Raw genomic sequence first — 21,444 nt, 5'->3', positions numbered from 1 at the left:
TTAAAAGATCATTTAAGAGCCAAAGAGATGTCAGCCATAGCACCACGTGTTAATTTTTAAATGGTTATTAACATTAGTTAACTTTAAATAATCAACTAGATAACCTTAATAAAAATTGCACAACATTCAATTCCCATTCCACCACTGGTTCCATTCTCAGTCCTCGAGTGACGTCACTCCATCCCGCGCAATTTCGCAGGTAAGCACATTATTGGAGAGGAGGCCATCATGGCCTCACTGTGCGTCCTATCTTTGGAGGTTAAACTACAGTAGGGGCGGCTGGCTGGCAGTATTGTGTCCCTTTGATAAAGAGGACCATTGTATAAGCCAGGCGGCCGCCCCATGGTTTCTAATCCTGAGCTAGGCTAGAGAGAAAGGCAGTGAGCCTTTTCTAATCTTTGCTGTCTGAGACCCAGTCGTAGTTGTTTGCACCTACTGCCATTAGGTGTAGCAGCCACCATGAGGTAAGGTGGGCCCAGAGGAGTCCTCCATCTTTATTCCCTGATATTCAATAGGTTTCTATTCTTACTGTCCGTCCTCCTAGTGTCTGCAGTAGCAGCTGAAGATTGTCCTATTGAAGTTGGTGAGTACTGGATTATTATTAAAATTATTATCAAATTAAAATTTAGACGTCATTAATTAACCCTTTAAATGTGGGATATTTTATTATTTTTTTGTTTGTGTACAGGAGTTTGTGTAATATTTAACCCTTCGTCAATGTTTTTTTGTTATTTTTATCAGTCGTCATGATTATTTATTAATTTTTTATTTATTTATATTTTTAGATCTAATCCCGGGTTTACAATCTCATACTCAAATACAGAATGTAACAGGAGTCTGTATGAGAAGAGCTGCTGGGGCAGGAGATATGGCCTACAGTCCACCCAGTGGTGGTGTCATTATTCCACCTTCAGTCTCTCGTAACTTTACAAGAAGGTCCTACTGTATCTTGACGATCCTTCGTGAGGCCAATGGGAACTCAAATCCCGTTCTACACTTTAGCAGTGGGACTACAAGGGTTGGAGACCTTTCTGTCATTAACGGAACTATTAGCCACACCCTCAGGGGGGTTACGGCGAAATTCAGTGGCCAGTATAACACGAGTAAATTTCAATACATCACAGTCTGTGTTAATGCAGAGACGAGTGAAGCACTGTTGTATATCGATTGTGAGAGTTCGCCGCGAGAAAGAGTACCTTTTATTCAAAGTGCTGGTGGTGTTCTTGCTGATGGATTTACTGCTATTCAAAGTGGGGTTAATGCCAACGACACTTTTCAGGTAATATACATGTACATATTAAATTAATAAAATTTGAATTATGTTAAATTAATACTGATATTGTAATGATTAGTGTACCTGTACATGTATATATATGAACTAATATCACATCTTGTTTACAGGGAGCAGTTCAAATGTTAGCAATCATTGGTTGTGTTGAACAAAGAGCTCAGTGTCTGGCTGAACCAAGTCAATGTAATCTGCCAAAAATCACCCTAGAAACAGCACTGGGTATCCTTGGTAGCCCCACCTCCCCACCCTCTGTCATTGGATCAGGGGATAGACCAACTGGACCTGTAAGATGTGATACTATTTTTAATATTTTAAAAATATTTTGTATCTTTTCCTTATATGGTGTTCATTCTAGGCTGTCGTTATCAAGGGGGTGAGTAGTTATTAAAAGTTATTAATAATATATTGTATACAATCCTCTTCCTATAGGCTAAAGGACAAAAAGGAGCACCTGGTGATATCGTATTTGGGCCGGTAAGATCAGTAATTAATTAATTAATGCATTAATAATAATTATCATTACTCCATAGCCTGGTTTGCCTGGACCAGCTGGTCCTGAGGGAGCCCCTGGATCACGTGGACCTCCTGGTCTGCCTGGTCTACCTGGAAGGAAAGGACCCAGAGTGAGTCTCGTCACATGAACATGTACAGTACATGTACTTTTAAAAACTCTTCGATTGTAGGGAGAGCCTGGTTTGACTGGTAACATTGGAGGGAGAGGACCACCTGGACCTCCTGGACAACCTTACATTGTGAGTCCTTTATAATCTATTATTATAATGTATATCATTATTTATCATCAGGTTAATATTCCACCTGGTACTGGTGGATCTGGTCCCGCCCCATCAGCACCATCAGTAAAAGGACCCAATAAATCCCCAGGATCCTGTCTAACTGTACGTACATTACATCATGTACCTGTACTATATATAGCACATTCATGTCTATTTTTAGAATTGGTGTCTATTTTGATTATTTCCTTATAGGGAGAGCCAGGCCCTAGAGGACCCTCAGGACCCCAGGGACGCCGCGGACCACCTGTAACTAGTACATGTAACAATTACCGTAGAATTTAAACTGTTTCTAGGGTAACCCTGGAGCTGATGGACCCCCTGGACCACCTGGTGAACGAGGCCCTCAAGTAATGAAACCTTTATTATTAATATTAGCAGCTGTACTGTATTGATAGGGTACTATCGGAATACCTGGAGCACCTGGAGAGAGAGGAAGGAATGGAGAGCAAGTTAGTTCTCATACTGTCTGTACTATAGCACGGGGTTACCTCCTGTCGGCACTCTAGGGTACTTCAGGTCCCCCCGGGCATCCTGGGCCCCCTGGACCCCCTGGAGATAAAGGACAACATGGACTACCAGGACCTACAGGTTTACAAGGATTGAAGGGACCCACTGTAAGGGAACTGATAATATTGAATTGATTTTAAACTAATATTTGCAGGGTATGGCTGGCCCACCAGGTAACCCTGGTAACCCTGGCAGTGATGGACCACCTGTAAGTCATTACATGTACATGTACATTATTATTATTATTGTTGTTGTTGTTATTATTATTATTTGTTATTATTATTATTTGTTATTATTATTTTTTAGGGTCAAAATGGTGACCCAGGACCAACAGGACTACCAGGGAATCCGGTTGGTTCTATCATTATTGTGTATTTTCATTTCAAAGTGCCCCCCTAGGGTCCACGAGGAGTTGTAGGGTCTCCAGGAGCACTGGGACCTCCTGGACCACCTGTAAGACCTCACATGTACATGTACGTGTATTTAACTTCTACATTTTAGGGCTCACCTGGTGAACTGGGGGAACAAGGAACAAAAGGAGCTAGAGTGAGTGCCTAACATTATTTATTGTTTATTTATTTATTTATTTTAGGGATCAGCTGGTGCTAGAGGTTTCCCTGGAGGTAGAGGAGCACCAGGAAGTCCTGTAAGTAGTTATTAATTACATGTATATCAATTTATTATTAATTATTGTTCTGTAGGGTAGAGATGGTAGTCCAGGAGCACCTGGTCAAGCTGGTCAGGATGGAAATAGTGGAAGGAATGGAGAGCAAGGTCCGCCTGGACCTGAAGGACTACCCGTAAGAGAACACGCTATCACTCTTTATGATATTAAATGAGTTTAGGGTCACACTGGTCCTGTTGGATCAACTGGTGCTAAAGGAGCAGCTGTAAGTTACACCCCCTGCCCTCCTCATTAATTAATGTAACTACTCTAGGGACGTCCTGGTCCTCCAGGTGCTCCTGGTAATCCTGGAGAGAAAGGAGACAAGGTATGGTACATTAACATTTGAATTAACACACAGCTGCACCTGTTTCCTCTCTTATAGGGAGATCAAGGTCCTAGAGGTCCTTATGGTCATAAAGGAGAGAAGGTACTTAATGTTTATTAGCAGCTGCTCCTCTTGGTGTGCTGTATTGAGATTTATTTGAATTTGTAGGGAAATTCTGGTCTACCTGGTAATCCTGGAGCACTGGGAGAATCTGGAAGCTTGGTAAATAAGAGTTATTAATAGTTATTAATAGTTATTAGCGATTATTAATGATATTATAGGGTCTTCCTGGTCCCCCTGGTGATAATGGTAGGGATGGTGACAATGGGCAACCAGGAGCACCTGGTCTTCCCGGAGCCTCAGGCCCACCTGGTGAAGCAGGCCCTGATGTAAGTTACGAGTACTCAGCTGGTACTAACCTAAGCACTACTGGTGCCTCATGGTAGGGTCCACCTGGTCCTCAAGGAGTCCCCGGCTGGCCCGGGTCTAAAGGACAGAAAGGAGTGAGTGGAGCACCAGGTCAAAGGGGACCACGTGGTAACACTGGAAGAAGAGTAAGCCTATACCTGAATGTACCTTTACCTGTACCTCACTCACTGCTGCAGGGACTGATGGGTATTAACGGTAACCCTGGACCATCAGGAGCACAAGGACCTCAGGGTTCTAGAGGAACACCTGGTCCCCCTGGACCACAGGGGAATAAAGGAGACAGAGGAACACAGGGTCCTCCTGGATCACCCGGAGAACAAGTAAAACCAGTTTGACCGGTTCCTGTTACCTGTTTGTGTTAGGGTTTTGAAGGAGAAGCAGGTCAAAGAGGACCAGCAGGACAACCTGGAGATGCTGTAAGTTGTAATTAATTAATTAATAGGTGTGGCTTATCGTCATGGTGATAGGGTGTACCTGGTCGTGATGGAGAACCTGGTCATAGCGGACCGTCTGGTGATCATGTAAGATATTAATTTATGATAATATTTTGTAAAAATGCTTGAAACTTATTTAAACTTATTACTGTAGGGTGTAGCTGGTAAAGATGGACAGCCAGGTCCTACTGGACCCAGAGGAGAGAAGGTACGAGCAATACCTGCACTCAGTCATGATGTGTTCCTCTTTTCTTCTACAGGGGGCAGGAGGTGATCGTGGACCACCTGGTGATGTAGGAGCCCCTGGAATAGCAGGATCAGCTGGTCTAACAGGCAGTCCTGGAGTTGATGGAAGAGATGGAGACACTGGCCCACCAGGACCAGCTGGAGCAGCTGGACCCAGAGGAGAAAGAGTAAGAACTACTAGTACTGTCTATACTAGGGGCTGGCTGGTACTTTTAAAGGCAGCAGCTGCTGTTAATGGTCCTGGGTATTTGTATGTAAAATGGTTGAATATGGACCAGCTGCCCTGTTGTTTGTTGTTGTTTACATAGGGAGACAGAGGAGAGAGAGGAGAACAAGGTCCTAAAGGACCCACAGGAGAGACAGGACCTCAAGGATTACCAGGCAGTGCTGGAGTCAATGGACAATCGGTACGATATACATGAACATGAACATTGTATTTATTAATTATGATACACATGTAGGGTCAACAAGGTCCTCCTGGGCCACCTGGACCTCCTGGTACACCTGGAAATCCTGTAAGGATGTCATGACGATATACATGTACATGTACATGAATGTTGTATTGTTAGGGATCACCAGGTCAAGCTGGTACCCCAGGGGCTCCTGGGTCACCAGGGGATCAAGGGGAACAAGGAGAAAGAGGAGACTCTGGAGAAGATGGACTACCTGGACAACAAGTATGAACGGATTAGTTATTAACTAGTTATTAAGGATTATTAACTGGCTATTAATTGTTGTTAGGGTCCACCTGGTGAAAGTGGAGATGTTGGATCACAAGGAGAAACTGGACCAACTGTAATGATTATTAATTAACTGATTATTAATTATATAATTGATTAATTAATTAGGGTCCTGATGGTGCTCCTGGTAATCCTGGTAGTGAAGGTCAACGAGGAGAAACAGTAATTATTTGTATTTATTTATTTATTTATTTATTTCTATTTTCTAGGGTCCACCAGGTGCTACTGGTCCACAAGGTCCACCTGGTCTTGATGGAGCTTCAGTTAGTTACAATTATTTATTATTTATTATTATTATTGTTGTTGTTGTTGTTGTTGTTATTATTTTTAGGGTGATAGAGGTGACACAGGTTCTGCTGGTGATAAAGGATCCAAAGGTTCCAAAGGAAACCGTGGTGCTACAGGTGCACCTGGTAATGATGGCACCCCCGGGAAAGAGGGAGGGCCTGGAGTGAGAGGAGAGAAAGGAGACCCTGGACCCATCGGATTATCTGTGAGTTATTACCAGCTACCATTATTAATAGTATTATATTGTGTGACAGGGAGTTACTGGAGCAGCTGGTACTCAAGGAGTAAGAGGAGACCCTGGACCGCCTGTCAGTACATATACTATAACTATCATTAATTATTAATAATAATAGGGTTCTTCAGGCCCACAGGGACCAGCTGGGTCAGCAGGAGATGCTGGTGCTAAGGTAAAGTGTTGTGAGGTGAGAGCGAGTCTCATGATCATTGATTGTAGGGTGAGCCTGGGGCCGCTGGACCAACTGGAGCTCAAGGACCCAAAGGAGGCAGAGGACAGAAAGGAGATAGAGGAACACCTGGACAACCTGGGCCTAATGGAGCACCTGTTAGTTTAATTTAAATGTTTAAACATTTATAATTTAATGTATCGTCTGTATACAGGGTACTAGCGGAGATCATGGAGCAAGAGGACCACCTGGTGACCCTGGAACCACTGTAAGACCACACCTACACTACAGGGACTTTGACTCAATATTTGAGCTTCATAAAAAATCCAATTTTTATTTGAATGAACTCGAATTTTTTTATGCAACATAAGTACATGTACATGTATATTTATCAGGAAATGTAATAAAAGCTGTGCTATTATTTTATTAATAGGGAGCTCCTGGTAATCTTGGTCCCATTGGACCACCAGGCCCACCTGGAGCTGTGGTGAGTATTTCTTTATTTTATTTATTTATATTTATTTATTCATTTATTTATATATTTGTTTATATTTATTTATTTATTTATTTATTTATTTTAGGGTGAGCCAGGCAGTAATGGTGAAGATGGTTTAGACGGAGCAAATGGAGAGCCAGTGAGCCACACCCCCTAGTTATTAATATTAATTAATTAATAATGACAGGGTCCTCAAGGTCCCAAAGGCCCTAGTGGCAATAGAGGAGATACAGGTCTACCGGGACCAGTTGGTAGTCCCGGTGATCCAGGACCAAAAGGATCATCAGGAGATAAAGGAGCTATGGGACCAAGAGGGAATAGGGGTAACACTGGAGCCCAAGGACCTCAGGGAGAGAAAGGAGATAATGGAGCTCCAGGACTCTCTGGTGCCTCTGGAGCAGCTGTATGTTAAAGAGAGGGAGAGGGAAGGACTGGACTATACTTGTATCTATTGTTTGTGTATAGGGAGCTAATGGTAACCCTGGGGATGATGGTGAGAAGGGGGATTCTGGTCAAACTGTAAGTGGGGCATTATAACTGGTCTGCTGGTCTATCCAGCTGGTTTATAGGGACCCGGAGGAGATAGAGGTCCTCAAGGAGACGTGGGTCCTAAAGGAGAGCAAGGGTTGAAGGGTGACAGAGGAGTACAAGGTGAATTGGGTCCACCTGGTGAGAAAGGATCCAAGGGACAAGTGGGACTCCCAGGACCATCTGGACACAAAGGAGAACAAGTAAAGTGTTTCAGTAATGATGGTCTATCAAAAATTTTGTGGACTTCATCTAAATGTTTTATTTAATGAATATATCCACAAGATTCCATATTCAGATCATAGTGGAGGGATGAAGATTTTATACTTACAAATATTATAATGATTTTTGATTGCATGTATGCATGCTAATTATTATTTTTTACTAGTACATGTATGCATTGTTTGTGTTTATTGTTTTTGTTTGTAGGGAGCTAATGGTGCACCTGGTGCTGACGGAGGTCCTGGACAAGCAGGAAGTACTGGACCACCAGGACCACAAGTACCTTATGAATTTTATTACTTTATGAATTTATATTGCATAGGGTCCTCAAGGTGATCAAGGGTTAACTGGACAAAATGTAAGTGTTGCATGCTTACATTTATTTTTATTTATTATTATTAATTATTAATTAATTATAGGGAGCTAAAGGTGAAAAAGGTGAAACTGTAACAGTGACAATAACCAGTCCAGTTGGAAATGTAAGAGAGAGGGGGCGGGGACTGTCAATGAATAATTGTATCAATTCTTCATATCATTATTAGGAGGTCCCACCAGAGAGTGGACTGAAAGGGACAGAGTATTACATTGGTCAAAACAGCGATAAGGTTTTCAACGAGGGAGTCTTCACAATATACACGGAACTAGACTCCATCAAACAGACACTTAGAGAACTTTTAAAACCAAACGGGACACGATACAACCCAGCAAGAACCTGCTACGACTTATTTTTATGCAACCCTCAGTTCATGGAAGGACTCTATTGGATTGACCCTAACCTTGGATCCACTGATGATGCTGTACAGGTCTACTGCAGTAAGCCAGGCTGCTCCTGTGTGGAGTGTACTGATAGCAGCATGTCTACCATTGAAGAAAGACAGACTGTGGAGGTAAGGAAAAGAGGCTGTTCATGAGTAATGTAATACCTGAGGACTGAGATATCTGCTTGAGGTGAAGCTGAGGGCAGATATCAAGGGACTTGGGTACATCATGACAAAGAAACTATCTAAATTAGTATTTTTTTATTTTTTTATTTCTAGTTTGAGTGTCCTATTCCATATGATCAGTTGGGTATGCTGCAGTTGTTGAGTAGCAGTGCTCAGCAGAAGGTTCGGTATCATTGTGACAGACAAACACATCAAAATATAGAGGAGATGAGACTAGTGGGGACTGATGGGGAGAAATGGAGACTCAACAACAGGAACATCAAATATGAGACTGATGGGTGCCAGCTAGGATCTCTTAATGAGGTTATACTGATATTAGTAGTAGTAATAGTCAGGATTGATCAACTTCTACAGTATTGTCACCATAAGAATGATGTTAATATTCTCATTCAACTTCAGTAGAAAGTTTGTTCTTTCTACATTTTGTGTCTAGATTTGCTTTGGTCCTTAATGATTATGTTTTTGAGTGTACCATGAAATATTAGCTAGAGCAGTTACTTTAAAGTGTCCTTTTAGTATGAAAAGAAAATAATAAACTATACCTATTTACTCTTCTCTCTCTCTCTCCCTCCACAGGGTTCTGGCTGGTTTACAAAGCAGTACAGTAGCAGCATGTCCCTCAGTGGTAGCCCCACCTGGTTCCCAATAGCTAGTGTAGTCCCTGACCAGAGGAACAGTCAGTATGGAGTGGAAACAGGAAGAGCTTGTTTCTGCAATAGACTATAGTCCTTCTTTTATACATGCAAATATGCAAATGCCATCTTGGAAACTTCTTAAATTTATTTTCATTTTGTGTTTAGTAGACATTCTTGTGAAATGTGGTTTAATTCCTTTATAGTTCACACTGTCCATTATATACTAATACTAATACTAATACTCTTCAATCCTTATTGTACAGTGTGTCCTCTAGTTATTAACTTCATGTTCAACACAGTCTAGTGTGTAACTATTATTACTGGTCAACCTTTCTGTTTGTGTCTCTGTGTGTGTATCTTTATCTTTTATAATGATAATTAATAATACTGTAGCATGAGTGTACTGTCAAAATGGAACCAAAGGATCAATAGTTGCTGTAGAAATAGAAAGTTGACACTAATCATGCTCTGATGTCCTAACCACGTGATTACACGTGGGTGCATTGGCTCACAGTCTGGGTGTGGCTATTAAGAAGATGATCATTAGAAGATTTTGTTCACGAGCAATTCTATCAGACCTCACTGTCCCTCCTCCTAATCCACAGAGACTGTTAAGAGCAGCTGTGCTAGGACTACCTAATGCCGGGAAATCTACACTAGTCAATCAATTAGTGGGAAGAAATGTAATTAATGATAATAATTATTATTATATTTATTATTATTATTATTAACAGGTTGCTGGAGTCTCTCCGAAGCCTCATACCACAAGATCTCAAGCATTAGGAGTATTCACTGAAGGAGACCATCAAGTGGTTAGTAATTATTAGTATTATTATTATTATTATTATTATTATTATTATTATTAGGTATTAATAGATACTCCTGGTGTGGTTTCCTTACAGTATGGAAGAAAAATGAAGTTTTCAAAACCATTTGTGACTGGACCTAAGAGATCAACGGATGAAGCAGACCTAAGTAAAGCTCCTTCCAATTCATCACCCCAGTGTAGAAAGTTTGAGCTGATTCCGACTTTAATTTTTCAAGTTACGACCATTTAAAAAATTGAGCCAAAATCTGAAAAATACCCAAGGCTATAGTCCATGGTTTTTCCAAAAAATGGCTCCAAAACCACCCCCAATTTTTATTACATTTTCTGATACATATTGATGTCCTTATGCTATGTAGAAAGTTTGAGGTGATTCCGACTTTAATTTTTCAAGTTACGGCCATTTTAAAAAATGAGCCAAAATCTGAAAAATACCCAAGGCTATAGTCCATGGTTTTTCCAAAAAATGGCTCCGAAATCACCTCAAATTTTTATTACATTTTCTGATACATATTGATGTCCTTATGCTGTGTAGAAAGTTTGAGGTGATTCCGACTTTAATTTTTCAAGTTACGGCCATTTAAAAAAATGAGCCAAAATCTGAAAAATACCCAAGGCTATAGCCCATGGTTTTTCCAAAAAATGGCTCCGAAATCATCCCAAATTTTTATTACATTTTCTGATACATATTGATGTACTTATGCTGTGTAGAAAGTTTGAGGTGATTCCGACTTTAATTTTTCAAGTTACGGCCATTTAAAAAAATGAGCCAAAATCTGAAAAATACCCAAGGCTATAGCCCATGGATTTTCCAAAAAATGGCTCTGAAATCACCCCCAAATTTTTATTACATTTTCTGATACATATTGATGCCATTATGCTGTGTAGAAAGTTTGAGCTGATTCCGACTTCAATTTATGGAGTTACGGCCATTTTTAAAGTAGCAAAATGATACATGTGTTTGCTTGTCACAGATTCTGTGACAATGGAACTCAATGGGTCAGAAATCTGGCCAAGGACCATGTGCTTTATAGCTGTACTTGCCTCTGTGAGAGAACTCTCCATTTTGTATTATTTTAAATTACATTTTTAGTGTTGGTGATGATAGATGCATCAGATCGGTATACAAGATTCAAATTGAATGAACAGCTGCTAAAGATAATGAAAGAAGTGAACTTACCAACCTCCCTGGTCATTAACAAGGTAAAGTCCACCCATCACAATCACCTTAAGCATGAATGCTATTAAATATCTCTTCCATTACAATTGTCACTTAAAATCTGATAATTTCGCCTCATTAATTAATATCCATTCATAGGTTGATCTGTTAGGGTACAAGCAGCTGTTACTGAAAATTGTTGACAGCATCAACAGTCAGTCCACCGCCCACCCATTTAATGAGGTGTTCATGATATCAGCTCTTACTGGAGACGGGGTTGATAAACTAAAGGTGAAGTCCCTCCTACTACATGGACCATATATTATGTTATTCCAGTTTATTGTCTGTACTGTACATCTGCCATTATCTGGCAGTCCAGTATGTTTATATGAAGTGTCATCCAACTGACTTTACTCTATCATATTTCCAATTGGCACAAGTGACATTTCAATTTCAGATACATATGCTCTGACCTACTGTCAGTTGTTGCAGTAACATTTGAGACACTTTCCATTACACAATACAACTACTGGAGTTCATGCCCACACTCTCTCCCACATTTGATATTCAATCTCCCCCAGGAAATAGGATACCTTTGACACTTAAAGTCATGTGATACTGAACTACCTTTTGTAGATATGGTCTTATAGTCTAATACATAAATACTCCTACACTGTCTCTCTCTCTCCCTCTCTTTCTCTCTCTCTTTGCCTTTTATCTTCATCCTTTATGTGTCTAGTGACCATCCTTTTTGTCCCTCTCTTTCTCTCTTTTTATCTTAAAATGCATATCTTTTCATGTCTAGTCATTATATCCTTTTTATATTTCTCTCTCTCCCCCCCTCTCCTGCAGGATTATCTGTTAGATAACACTAAACCTTGTGATTGGTTATATGATGTACACACATACAGTAACCAGTCATTGGAGGATCAGCTGGCAGAAGTAGTGAGGGAGAAACTCTTCAAACATCTACACAAGGAGATACCTTATTCTATAAAGCAGGTAGCACAGTTCATGTATTGGAAAGGACTGAACTATGTCCTTTATATAGAGACTAGTTATATGTGAGGAGAGAGATGATGTCCTTTATATCCACAAGAAACTAACATGCACTAAGAGTAGCCAAGTGGTAAGTTCAAACACATGTATACTAATTAATGGCCACCATGACTCTCTCGATAGCTGAGTATTTAGTAGTGTATTTCTGGGTATTTTTGACGGTGAAAATTGTATTTTTGTCCTTGAGAATTACGGAATATTTTGGAACGAAATATTAAAAATAAAGATTGTAGATTAATGATAAGTTATTAGGTTGCAAATGATTAATGTCTGATAGATGCCTGATAATCAAATTGATCAATCTGTGATCTTTAAAGTGATAGTGTCATGACTATGCTGATGAAATTAAGTTAATGTAATGTGCCAAATCTGAGCCACTTCCTCTTGGAATATAGTCACTACATTGTAATATCATCTTCTAGTGACAGCATTAATAGGTTTATAGTCATAATTGAGATTAAATCACAACTTAATCTCATCTGCAATTAATGAATCATCAGTATAGCCTCTCTTAATGGACACTCTCTATAGCGTACACCTCCATTTAACGGACAGCACCTAGTGTACCAGTTACATTCCTTACTGTATAAAATAACCTCCACATAAAGGACACCTCTGTATAACAGAGACACAGTGTCCATTATATAGAGGCTAGTCTGTACATTATATTTATACTTATTTCATTTCTAGTCTATTGTGGTTGGTTCTGGTGGTAAGACAGTGAAAGCTATAGCAGATGAGGCCCAGTCTCATATGGAGTCTCTGTTGTCTCGTCCAGTCCAACTAATACTCTCAGTCAATCACTCGAACAAATAGAACCAATGTCATTATTTGTTATTATGATTTTATTGGACCTGTTGTTGTATTATATTTTGTCTGTAATGTAAAGATTTCATGCAAACTTGTCAGCAAACAGTCTAACTACTGAAGGTCCTTTTTGGGTAAAGCAGGAAATCTACCTGTAGAGTTGTTGAAGGAAATTTTAATACACAATGTCTATAGATCCAGTATTATAAGTTTCCTAGACTACACACTTTGTTGGCAAGGAGCTGTGATTTGGTGGAGCAGGTATTCCAGGAATTTGCAAGTCTAACCGCATCAGTACTTCCTCCACGTGGGCTCTGAATGTTGAATGAGCTTAAAAGCTTCAGCCAATTCCGTCCAGCACTCACTGGCTCTCTTTCCTGCTGGAGTCTGGACTCTTTTGTACTACAAGACTGGTGTGCTCCTCTCTATCTCTTGTTACTGTAGGATTCTTAATTTAACAGGAATGTACAGTAACTGGAAGGCTTTCTGTTGTGGTGGCCAGAGACAGCAGTACAAGATCTGGCGGTATTCATTGACTGATGAGCTGACTCTCCTCTTGTCTGTTGATAGGGCCAGACGATGTAGGATGTAGTGATGGAGGACATTGTCCTGTTAAGACACAACAGCCTCTGTTGTACAAGGTACATGTATTCATTGATTGTAGACTAGAACAGACTACAAGGTTTTATGGGATGGTTCTGGTCAGTCAAATGTGCTGCACCATTTGAGGTTTTTTGTTTCATTTTCTGTCTCTTTAACTAGTAGAAGAGACTGTCGTATCATAATTAGCTGTGGGTCACAGCTGTTTTTAAGAGGGACACTAATTAAATTAATAGTGTTTGCTTTTCTAACCAAGACTGTAGTCCAAGACTGCTAGCCAAGTATAATGTTAGTATAAATTGTTATTTTTATAGTTTGAGCTGGTCCCATGATTACTCAGATACCACAGGGATTTCCAGTGCTGGGTAGTGTGTCTTTTCGGAATACAGTCACAAACCAGACTGACCGGTTTCTCATTATAACCGGACTGACAGGTTTCTCATTCCGGAAGGGCATACTAACCAGCACTGGGTCCCAGACGGAAACCAGACGGATATGGTAACAGTACAAGTGCAGGAGGAAGAGGACATAGTGTCAGGAGGTACTTCACCTTTTAACGGACTTTAGATAAGTTGAAGTCTTTGATGTATAACAGAATTAGCTCATTAAGAAACCAGGCATGAGCTCTTCAAAGAGACTGCCCTTCTCTATTTTCAATATGTTCATTAGCTTGTGTGGAAGGAGGACATGAAAGTGTTCCTCTAGCCAAACCACACTACAAACCAGTGGGCAGGAGCACCTGCCACACTATTGGCATGTAACGCCAGTCACTATAGAGAGAGTAGCTGTGGCCAATATTGACTAGGTATGACCAGTACAGTCCAGTGAACTTTACTAATAATAAACTGATTAAAACTATGATATTAATAAAAAACTATAAATTATCATAAAACCTGTGCAACGTCAAGCAATAAAATAATAAGTATAATATCCACACATACACACACACACACTAATGAAGTTGGTCTATTTCTCTTTTTGTAGTAACATTTGGCACACGTCATTCATTGCCAAAGAGTGTGTACACAGAGGGGAATAAGGTAAATAAAAACTAGTGGAGTATAAGAGGCTACACTCCATCACTGCCAAGACTGACTCCATCTTCCTGGCATTCTTCAATATTGTGGTCCTCCCTAATCCTTTTGTACCAGTAGCTATTGAAATACTGAGAGTGAAGCTGACTGAGCCAGAATGGAAACCACTAGCAATTATGGACTCCTTTGTTAATTTGTAAGGAAGGAAGGCTGACCTAGAGAGAGAGAGAGAGAGGGCGGAAGAGAGAAGATAAAGACAGCATGTATTCAATAAATATGGCACACACACACACACACTATGGTAGAGGCTGTACTCCTCTATATGAAATGAGAGTGAGTATTTAGCACGACTAGCTGCTAATGAGGAGCTAATGCAGTCACAAAAGAACAGACAATGGCAGGCCATTTTTCCTCCCTCCAGTTTAAGCATAAAGACACATGTCACTGCATACCAACAGCAAATACCTTAGCACAAACAATACCAGTGTTTTTGACCATTTATGGTATAAAATGGACACAGGAAAAGAAAGATATAAGAATAATTATTGGGGGAGAGAGGAACACAATTTGGAAGGAATGCTATTGGTGGATGTTTGGGATTAAGTATTGTAACTAGGGAGGCTGTGTGGTAGACTGGTATGTAAATATTATAATGAGATTTATTATAATCTGTACACACAATAGTGAGTCAGCATGACACGCAGGGCGGGAAAATGACAATATTAGCAGCTGTCAATATGAAGCGGTTCTTACACATTAGTACCTATTAATAGTAACACTCTCAAAGGATACGCGACTAATAATAATATTTAAAGTATTTATACTATTTATCTTACCTTGCTACATTGATGACTAAACCACCAAACTGCTCACTCATGGCAGACCAGAATCCTTCACCGCCGATACCAATAGAAAGGTACTGCGGTAGATCCAGTGACCGTGGCTTATCTCCTTTTATGGTAACAATAAAACCATTTTTAATACCAGCTTCATTGAGTGAGAGAGTCATTGATCTTACCTGTACATGTGAAAGAAGTGTATTATCATGTACAAGTACATGATCAATCACAATGTCATTATAATGTATGTGTACATGTACATATAGAGTCAGGATATTGTGATGTCAGATCATGTATATCTATTCTACAACCCCCAGATACACACACTAGTACATGTACACGTACATAAACATGTACATGTAGACATTTCCCTATAATTACATGATCTATTATCGAATCATTGCATGTGTAATTCCCTTTATCTGTTTTGTGTACATGTACATGCAGTTATTTCCCTTTAATCCAAACAATAACTGTCCATACTTCCTATACCGGTACTGTATACACTGATACATGACCAGTCAAACACTGGTGCTACTATTAGTTTAGATTCAATATTAATTTGGCTAGAACCTCCACTGATAGATTTCCCCATACAACTAACAATACAGTTACTACTACTGACAGCAATCCTGTATAGTGTATACCTTTACTGAAGAACTCAAGTCAGGACAATATTTAAATATCAACTTCATGTATCCCATAGCAACCAGTACCAGGCCCATACCGATAACACACACATAGGGGACGTATGGTAACGAACCAGTAGACAGACTGTGGACCAGTAGACCAGTGTACAATAGATAGACGTGTGGGTATGATAGTACATGGTCGATGCTAAATTCTGCCGTTTTTAAATGTTGATATGAGTTACCACTCCTGCTGCAAGGAGAATGAACACTTATGTCACTGGGTAACAAAGACAAGCTCCATTGATAGATTTCATTTTGTTTTGACTGATAAACAACTCCAGCATATATAATGGAGAGTCCCATAGCAACCAGGACTAAGGGAAAGATGAGACTTCGTTTAAAAACGACATAGGCCAAGTGAGTGAGATATCCAAAGATATACAAGATGCCAATGGTCGTCATGAACTTTGACTGAAGTGGAACTGATAACAATATCAGTATCACTGAGTAGCCACACCCACTAATCATGAACCACTTTCCTCTGTGGAGAGTCCCCAGTATGACCACACCCATACAACCACACGATAACAAGTAAAACAGGTTTGACGAGAGGCAGAGAGAGAAACATATTGAGAACAGAAGAACGATAAACTGAACAAAGGATAGCGTGACACTTCTATTAGCTAGTATCATAGCAACTAGCGGTAACCCTACCCCAGCTGTCCATACATACCAAGATTGACCCAGCGAGGCTAATAATAAAGAGACTAGTACTGAAACTGTCATTTTATATAATAAAAATAATAAAGAGTTCAGACTTAGCTCACGAATAGTCACATATTTCAACATATTGACATGATAGAGTAGGACGGAGAGTGTCATTAAGCTCATTAGTAATTGAGGATCATTAATATCAATTATCCATAACGAGAGGGTGTGGTTAAATGAAGGTATGGTAGCAATAAAACCGAGATTAGTAATTAATAATAATAACGAATACCTTTCACTTTGAGCTATGAATATTAATGAGTACACATTAAATAATATAAACGTTACCAGTCCATTAATTATTTCAACGCTACCTTCCAATTTAAGGCCCTGGGCCAGTAGCGATACGACCGATAGACCTGTCATTAACCATAGTACCAGTGACCGATTGACCATAGACCCACGGTACGACAGGGTCTTCAGTAACATTAGTATCAGTCCCAGCGTACCAAAAACATGAAATGTGGTTCGTTGGAGGTGACTGCCAATAACGACGAGTGTGACGTTAATTAGAATAAACATAGAGTGCTTGAGATGATCGTTTGAGTCATGTTCAATTATGATTGAGAACCAAAAGGCTATCAGTCCGAATAGGTATAACCAAAACCCAAAGTCGGGTTCGGATCCTAACAAAGACTCCATCACTCGTCCACTAGTCATTAGCAATAACCCGAATACCATTGATACTAATCTTCTTAGTTTATAAAGGTCATCAATGGTAGACCATTGTGGTAGTAGTGGGGCCATGTCCATCGAGAGGAACCAGATACAGAATGAGATTGGAGCTAGGAGGAATGGGAATCGAATGATTGTTAAATATAAGAGACCAATTACAACTGCCGCTATCTCCATGACAACCCAGCCTGGTCGTACATACAGTCTGAAGTCTTGGAAGAAGCCAGGGTTCTCCTTAGGCCAGAGGTTAAGATACTTCTGTATCCAGTAGACAGTGTATGGTACTAGACCAGTGCTAATGGAGCACAGCCTGTTGGAATAAATAAAATAAAATAAGTATATTATTTATATTTATTATACAACTCCTACTACGTATTACTGCATTCAAACTGCTGGTCCATTAAATCATGTCCTTTCTGTGTTGGGTTACTCCAATAAATCCACCCCCAGTTTATTACACACAGAGGACCAGCTGGTATCAGGGGATCTCCCTCCAAAACAACGTATTATCATTCCAATACACACACCCACCCATTTATAGGTAATGTTGTTTACTGACAATGGAATATTCGACTATAAGTTGGTGCCAAATATCCTGCATACTTTGAATAGTTTAGATTCCAACACAGAAAGATAGCAAAGGAACAATGAGCAATATAAGGGAGTCAACGAGGAATAGGTTCGATTGGAGGAATAGCTAACTTTAAAAAATTGTAAAAAATCCAATTTTGATCGGAATCAGCTCAAACTTTCTATGCTACATAAGATCATGTATATGTATCAGAAAATGTAATAAAAATGGAGAATTCTCTCCTTTTCAATTTTAGCAAAACTTGGTCTGAGACTATGTACTATAGTACAGTGGCTTTGGCCTGATTTTGGAGCAACTATAAAAATTAGTATAAAATCCAATTGTGATGGGAATCAGCTCAAACTTCTGCACAACATCAGTACATGTACATGTATATGCATCAGATAATACATTAATCCAAAGGTATAGCAGTAACTTACAATCCTCCTAAGAACTGGTAAGATGTGTTCCATAAGTAAACTCCTACTCCTCCAAAGAGAGCAGTCTGTACAATCATTATAAGACTGATCCCTCTTTTATCACAACCCTCAAAAGCCAGAGTCATGAAGAGAGAGTAAGCACCAATAATCAAAAGAGACCCACCGAAATACAACACATTAAGCAAAGTCAGTTGATTGTACATTAACAGGAAGACACTGTCTCCTTCAGTACTAGTAGTAGGATCAGGCTCATTCCTCCTCCTGCTGATGGTAGGGCCACTGTTTAGTTCTGAAGCTAGTGAGAGAAGAGACGTGGTCTGGTCTTTATTGATGATACCACGAGATTCAGCAACTTTTAATAATGTAACTAGCTCATTAGTAGAGTTGGAGGAGACTAGACTGGAGTAGGATGAGAAGAGAAAGAGAAATGACAAGAACAGACCAGCAGCAGACATCATTAGATACACACCTCCTCTCTAGCCACACCTTGTCTTGGGCTATTAAAAATGGTGAGTTCTTTCTCTCATTCTTTATTAATTTTTTGTTAATTTCTGACATGATTTCTTTAGTCAGTGACACTCCACACTGACCTTGGTGATATTAAAATTGAATTATTTTGTGAAGCAGTTTCAAAGACTTGTGAAGTGAGAAAAATAATAAAATAATAATTACAATATTTATAATAGAATTTCCTTGCTCTTTGTGCCAGTGGATATTACAATGACTGCATATTTCACAGGTTTGGTCTGCAGCTGTTGCTTTGTATAATTATACCTCCCAATTTGTCGTATTATTTTAGGAACATTAAAGGGTTTATAGTACAGACTGGGGACCCATCAGGTAGTGTCATGTGATAGTCACAGTTTGATCATGTGACCCACAGGTACTGGTAAAGGAGGGACTAGCATCTGGGGCAGGAAATTTGAAGACGAATTTCAAGAAACTTTAAAAGTAAATCCAAGTTTAATGCAGAGCATCAATGCAAATAATCAAAAAATCTAATAAAAATTGAGGGTGATTTCTGAGCCATTTTTTGGAAAAAACCATGGACTATAGCCTTGGGTATTTTTCAGATTTTGGCTCATTTTTTAAAATGGTCGTAACTCGAAAAATTTAAGTCGGAATCAACTCAAACTTTTTACACAGCATAAGGACATTAATATGTATCAGAAAATTTAATAAAAATTCGTGGTGATTTCGGAGCCATTTTTTGAAAAAAACCATGGGCTATAGCCTTGGGTATTTTTCAGATTTTGGCTCATTTTTTAAAATGGCCGTAACTTGAAAAAATGAAGTTGGAATCAGCTTAAACTTTCTACACAGCATAAGGACATTAATATGTATCAGAAAATGTAATAAAAATTAGGGGTGATTTTGGAGCCATTTTTTCAAAAAAAACCATGGACTATAGCCTTGGGTATTTTTCAGTTTTTGGCTCATTTTTTAAAATGGTCGTAGCTCGAAAAATTTAAGTCTGAATCAACTCAAACTTTTTACACAGCATAAGGGCATCATTATGTATCAGAAAGTTAAAAAATTTGGTGTGGTCATTTTTACTGAAATTATTGTCATACTTAATTATTGTTATTACAATTATTAATATTTGTAGCACAGTGGGCGTGGCATCATATCAATGGCTAACAGTGGTCACAGTGACACCAATGGATCTCAATTCTTCATTACTTATGCTAAACAACCCAGTCTTGATATGAAGTACACCATATTTGGAAAGTAAGCAGGCTGACAACAGCACATTCATGTAACACTAGTTATAAAATCAAGGTTGTACATTAGTTATTGTCATTTCTCATTGGTAGAGTAATTGATGGAATGGATACTCTTGATGATTTAGAAAAGGTACCAGTTAATGATAAGAATTATAGACCAATTCAAGATATTTACTTAAGAAGAGTAACAATCCATGCTAACCCCATTGCTGACTAACTAACAGGTTTAATACCATTCAGTGTAAAAATTGGTTCATTTGCTCTTGCAATAGCAGCAGTAATGTTTATTTTATTAATTAACCTGGTTCAGTTGGATTGGTTCAGGCAGGAGGGTATGTTTTTCTGTGGAATTGACCAGTAGCTGCTTTGTGTATCTGCACTGCTTAAGTTTAAATCATCTTTGATATATTTGAAGTTTGTTCATATTTGCAAGTCATATTCGGACATCATAATTTGAAAGTCATATTTAAAAATCATTTGAAAATTGTATTTTGAAATCTCTTTTGCTGTGGATCATCTTCATCCTGCGGATCATCTGTTTCCTCTACAAGTATATCATTAATATCATTAATGGATGGTATTATCAATGGCACCTCCTGTTAGTCTCTCTCTTCTTGGAGTACAGGCCTGCTCTCTCTCTTCACTAGGTCCTGCAGTCTGAGGTTGAGAAACCAATCTGAAATTGGAGCCTGGAACCATGCAGCAAAATGGCCAAAAGACATTGGCAAGATTGGTCATGTCAAGCAGCCTGAACAGTCCAGTCATTGGCATTGTCCTTCAGTTTTGTTTGTCCTTCAGTTTTGTTTGGCCTTTCTGCATAGAAACTCTAGCCCCCCTGCCCCCCACGTTTTCAAATAATTTCATCTTGACCTATAATAACTATTACTTCAATAATGTTTAACAAGTTGCAGCTTCTGTCGTTTCTGTTGCTGACAGTTTTGAACATGTTTTAAGTTCCTGGGCTTAAGGGTAGGAGGATTACTTGCACTGTCCTTATATACTTCAGCAGGTAAAGCATCTTTAGTTGCAATGCTATGCAATACAGATGGACGTGTCCTGGTGTAAATACAGTTCCCCTTTGAGTTCCCATGACTGAAATTGACAGCCACTCCTTCATTGCCAAGGTAGTGCAAGAGCAGTTTTGGTATGGCCTTCGTACCAATTCTGATGCCACCTGCATCCGTCTTTTCTTCAATCTTCTAAATAAATAAATATAATCTGATCAATAGTGCAATTATAGAATATGTATCACCAAAAGCTTTTAATTATTTGATAAATCATTTCCAGTGTTTAAAATTCACAATTTGACTTACTGTAAATGGCTGGGCATATCATACCTTTATGTTCCTCTTCGACA

The 21,444-nt window shown here is 39.2% G+C and overlaps 4 protein-coding genes across 6 annotated transcripts; 3 read left to right on the top strand and 1 right to left on the bottom strand.

Moving 5' to 3' along the window:
* The first annotated feature begins 337 nt into the window (after nt 1–337).
* Nucleotides 338–9,267, top strand: LOC100638776 (collagen alpha-1(I) chain). Of its 3 annotated transcripts, XM_011406829.2 has the most exons (52): nt 338–464; nt 516–583; nt 786–1,279; nt 1,402–1,575; nt 1,647–1,664; nt 1,721–1,765; nt 1,822–1,914; nt 1,975–2,043; nt 2,095–2,187; nt 2,278–2,331; nt 2,379–2,432; nt 2,481–2,534; nt 2,592–2,699; nt 2,747–2,800; nt 2,899–2,943; nt 2,992–3,045; nt 3,094–3,138; nt 3,185–3,238; nt 3,294–3,392; nt 3,438–3,482; nt 3,531–3,584; nt 3,642–3,686; nt 3,753–3,806; nt 3,866–3,973; nt 4,031–4,138; nt 4,190–4,333; nt 4,376–4,429; nt 4,481–4,534; nt 4,602–4,655; nt 4,708–4,860; nt 5,002–5,100; nt 5,155–5,208; nt 5,263–5,370; nt 5,435–5,488; nt 5,542–5,595; nt 5,643–5,696; nt 5,765–5,926; nt 5,976–6,029; nt 6,075–6,128; nt 6,176–6,283; nt 6,340–6,393; nt 6,559–6,612; nt 6,707–6,760; nt 6,809–7,024; nt 7,087–7,140; nt 7,191–7,352; nt 7,579–7,650; nt 7,694–7,729; nt 7,791–7,850; nt 7,914–8,258; nt 8,409–8,618; nt 8,892–9,267. In XM_011406829.2, exons 1-52 carry the CDS (start codon nt 460–462, stop codon nt 9,039–9,041), a joined length of 4,821 nt encoding a protein of 1,606 aa, XP_011405131.1. In that variant the 5' UTR covers nt 338–459; the 3' UTR covers nt 9,042–9,267. The 3 variants fall into 3 exon arrangements, with proteins under 3 accessions (XP_011405131.1, XP_019854254.1, XP_019854255.1); XM_019998695.1 differs by lacking the exons at nt 2,899–2,943; nt 2,992–3,045; XM_019998696.1 differs by lacking the exons at nt 4,376–4,429; nt 4,481–4,534; nt 4,602–4,655; ... (2 more) ...; nt 5,155–5,208; nt 5,263–5,370.
* Nucleotides 9,268–9,450: 183 nt separating this feature from the next.
* LOC100637257 (GTPase Era, mitochondrial-like) lies at nt 9,451–12,915 on the top strand. The gene is made up of 8 exons (XM_003387933.3): nt 9,451–9,633; nt 9,685–9,762; nt 9,817–9,925; nt 10,870–10,979; nt 11,095–11,226; nt 11,788–11,937; nt 11,987–12,064; nt 12,685–12,915. Exons 1-8 carry the CDS (start codon nt 9,487–9,489, stop codon nt 12,808–12,810), a joined length of 930 nt encoding a protein of 309 aa, XP_003387981.1. The 5' UTR covers nt 9,451–9,486; the 3' UTR covers nt 12,811–12,915.
* Nucleotides 12,916–14,302: 1,387 nt separating this feature from the next.
* Nucleotides 14,303–18,863, bottom strand: LOC109583395 (uncharacterized). Its single transcript, XM_019998715.1, has 4 exons — nt 18,361–18,863; nt 15,922–17,659; nt 15,272–15,453; nt 14,303–14,650 (listed from the first exon to the last, which is right to left on the bottom strand). The coding sequence occupies exons 1-4, from the start codon at nt 18,816–18,818 to the stop codon at nt 14,368–14,370; spliced, it is 2,661 nt and encodes an 886-aa protein (XP_019854274.1). The 5' UTR covers nt 18,819–18,863; the 3' UTR covers nt 14,303–14,367.
* Nucleotides 18,798–20,387, top strand: LOC100638648 (peptidyl-prolyl cis-trans isomerase-like 3). The gene is made up of 7 exons (XM_011406820.2): nt 18,798–18,869; nt 18,930–19,004; nt 19,047–19,099; nt 19,160–19,200; nt 19,244–19,311; nt 19,970–20,091; nt 20,178–20,387. Exons 1-7 carry the CDS (start codon nt 18,867–18,869, stop codon nt 20,302–20,304), a joined length of 489 nt encoding a protein of 162 aa, XP_011405122.1. The 5' UTR covers nt 18,798–18,866; the 3' UTR covers nt 20,305–20,387.
* Nucleotides 20,388–21,444: the final 1,057 nt, after the last annotated feature.

This window comes from Amphimedon queenslandica, unplaced genomic scaffold (genome assembly GCF_000090795.2).
Source record: "Amphimedon queenslandica unplaced genomic scaffold, v1.1 AMPQUscaffold_13308, whole genome shotgun sequence".
Taxonomy (NCBI): domain Eukaryota; kingdom Metazoa; phylum Porifera; class Demospongiae; order Haplosclerida; family Niphatidae; genus Amphimedon; species Amphimedon queenslandica.
This window is presented reverse-complemented; position numbering and strand designations above follow the sequence as displayed.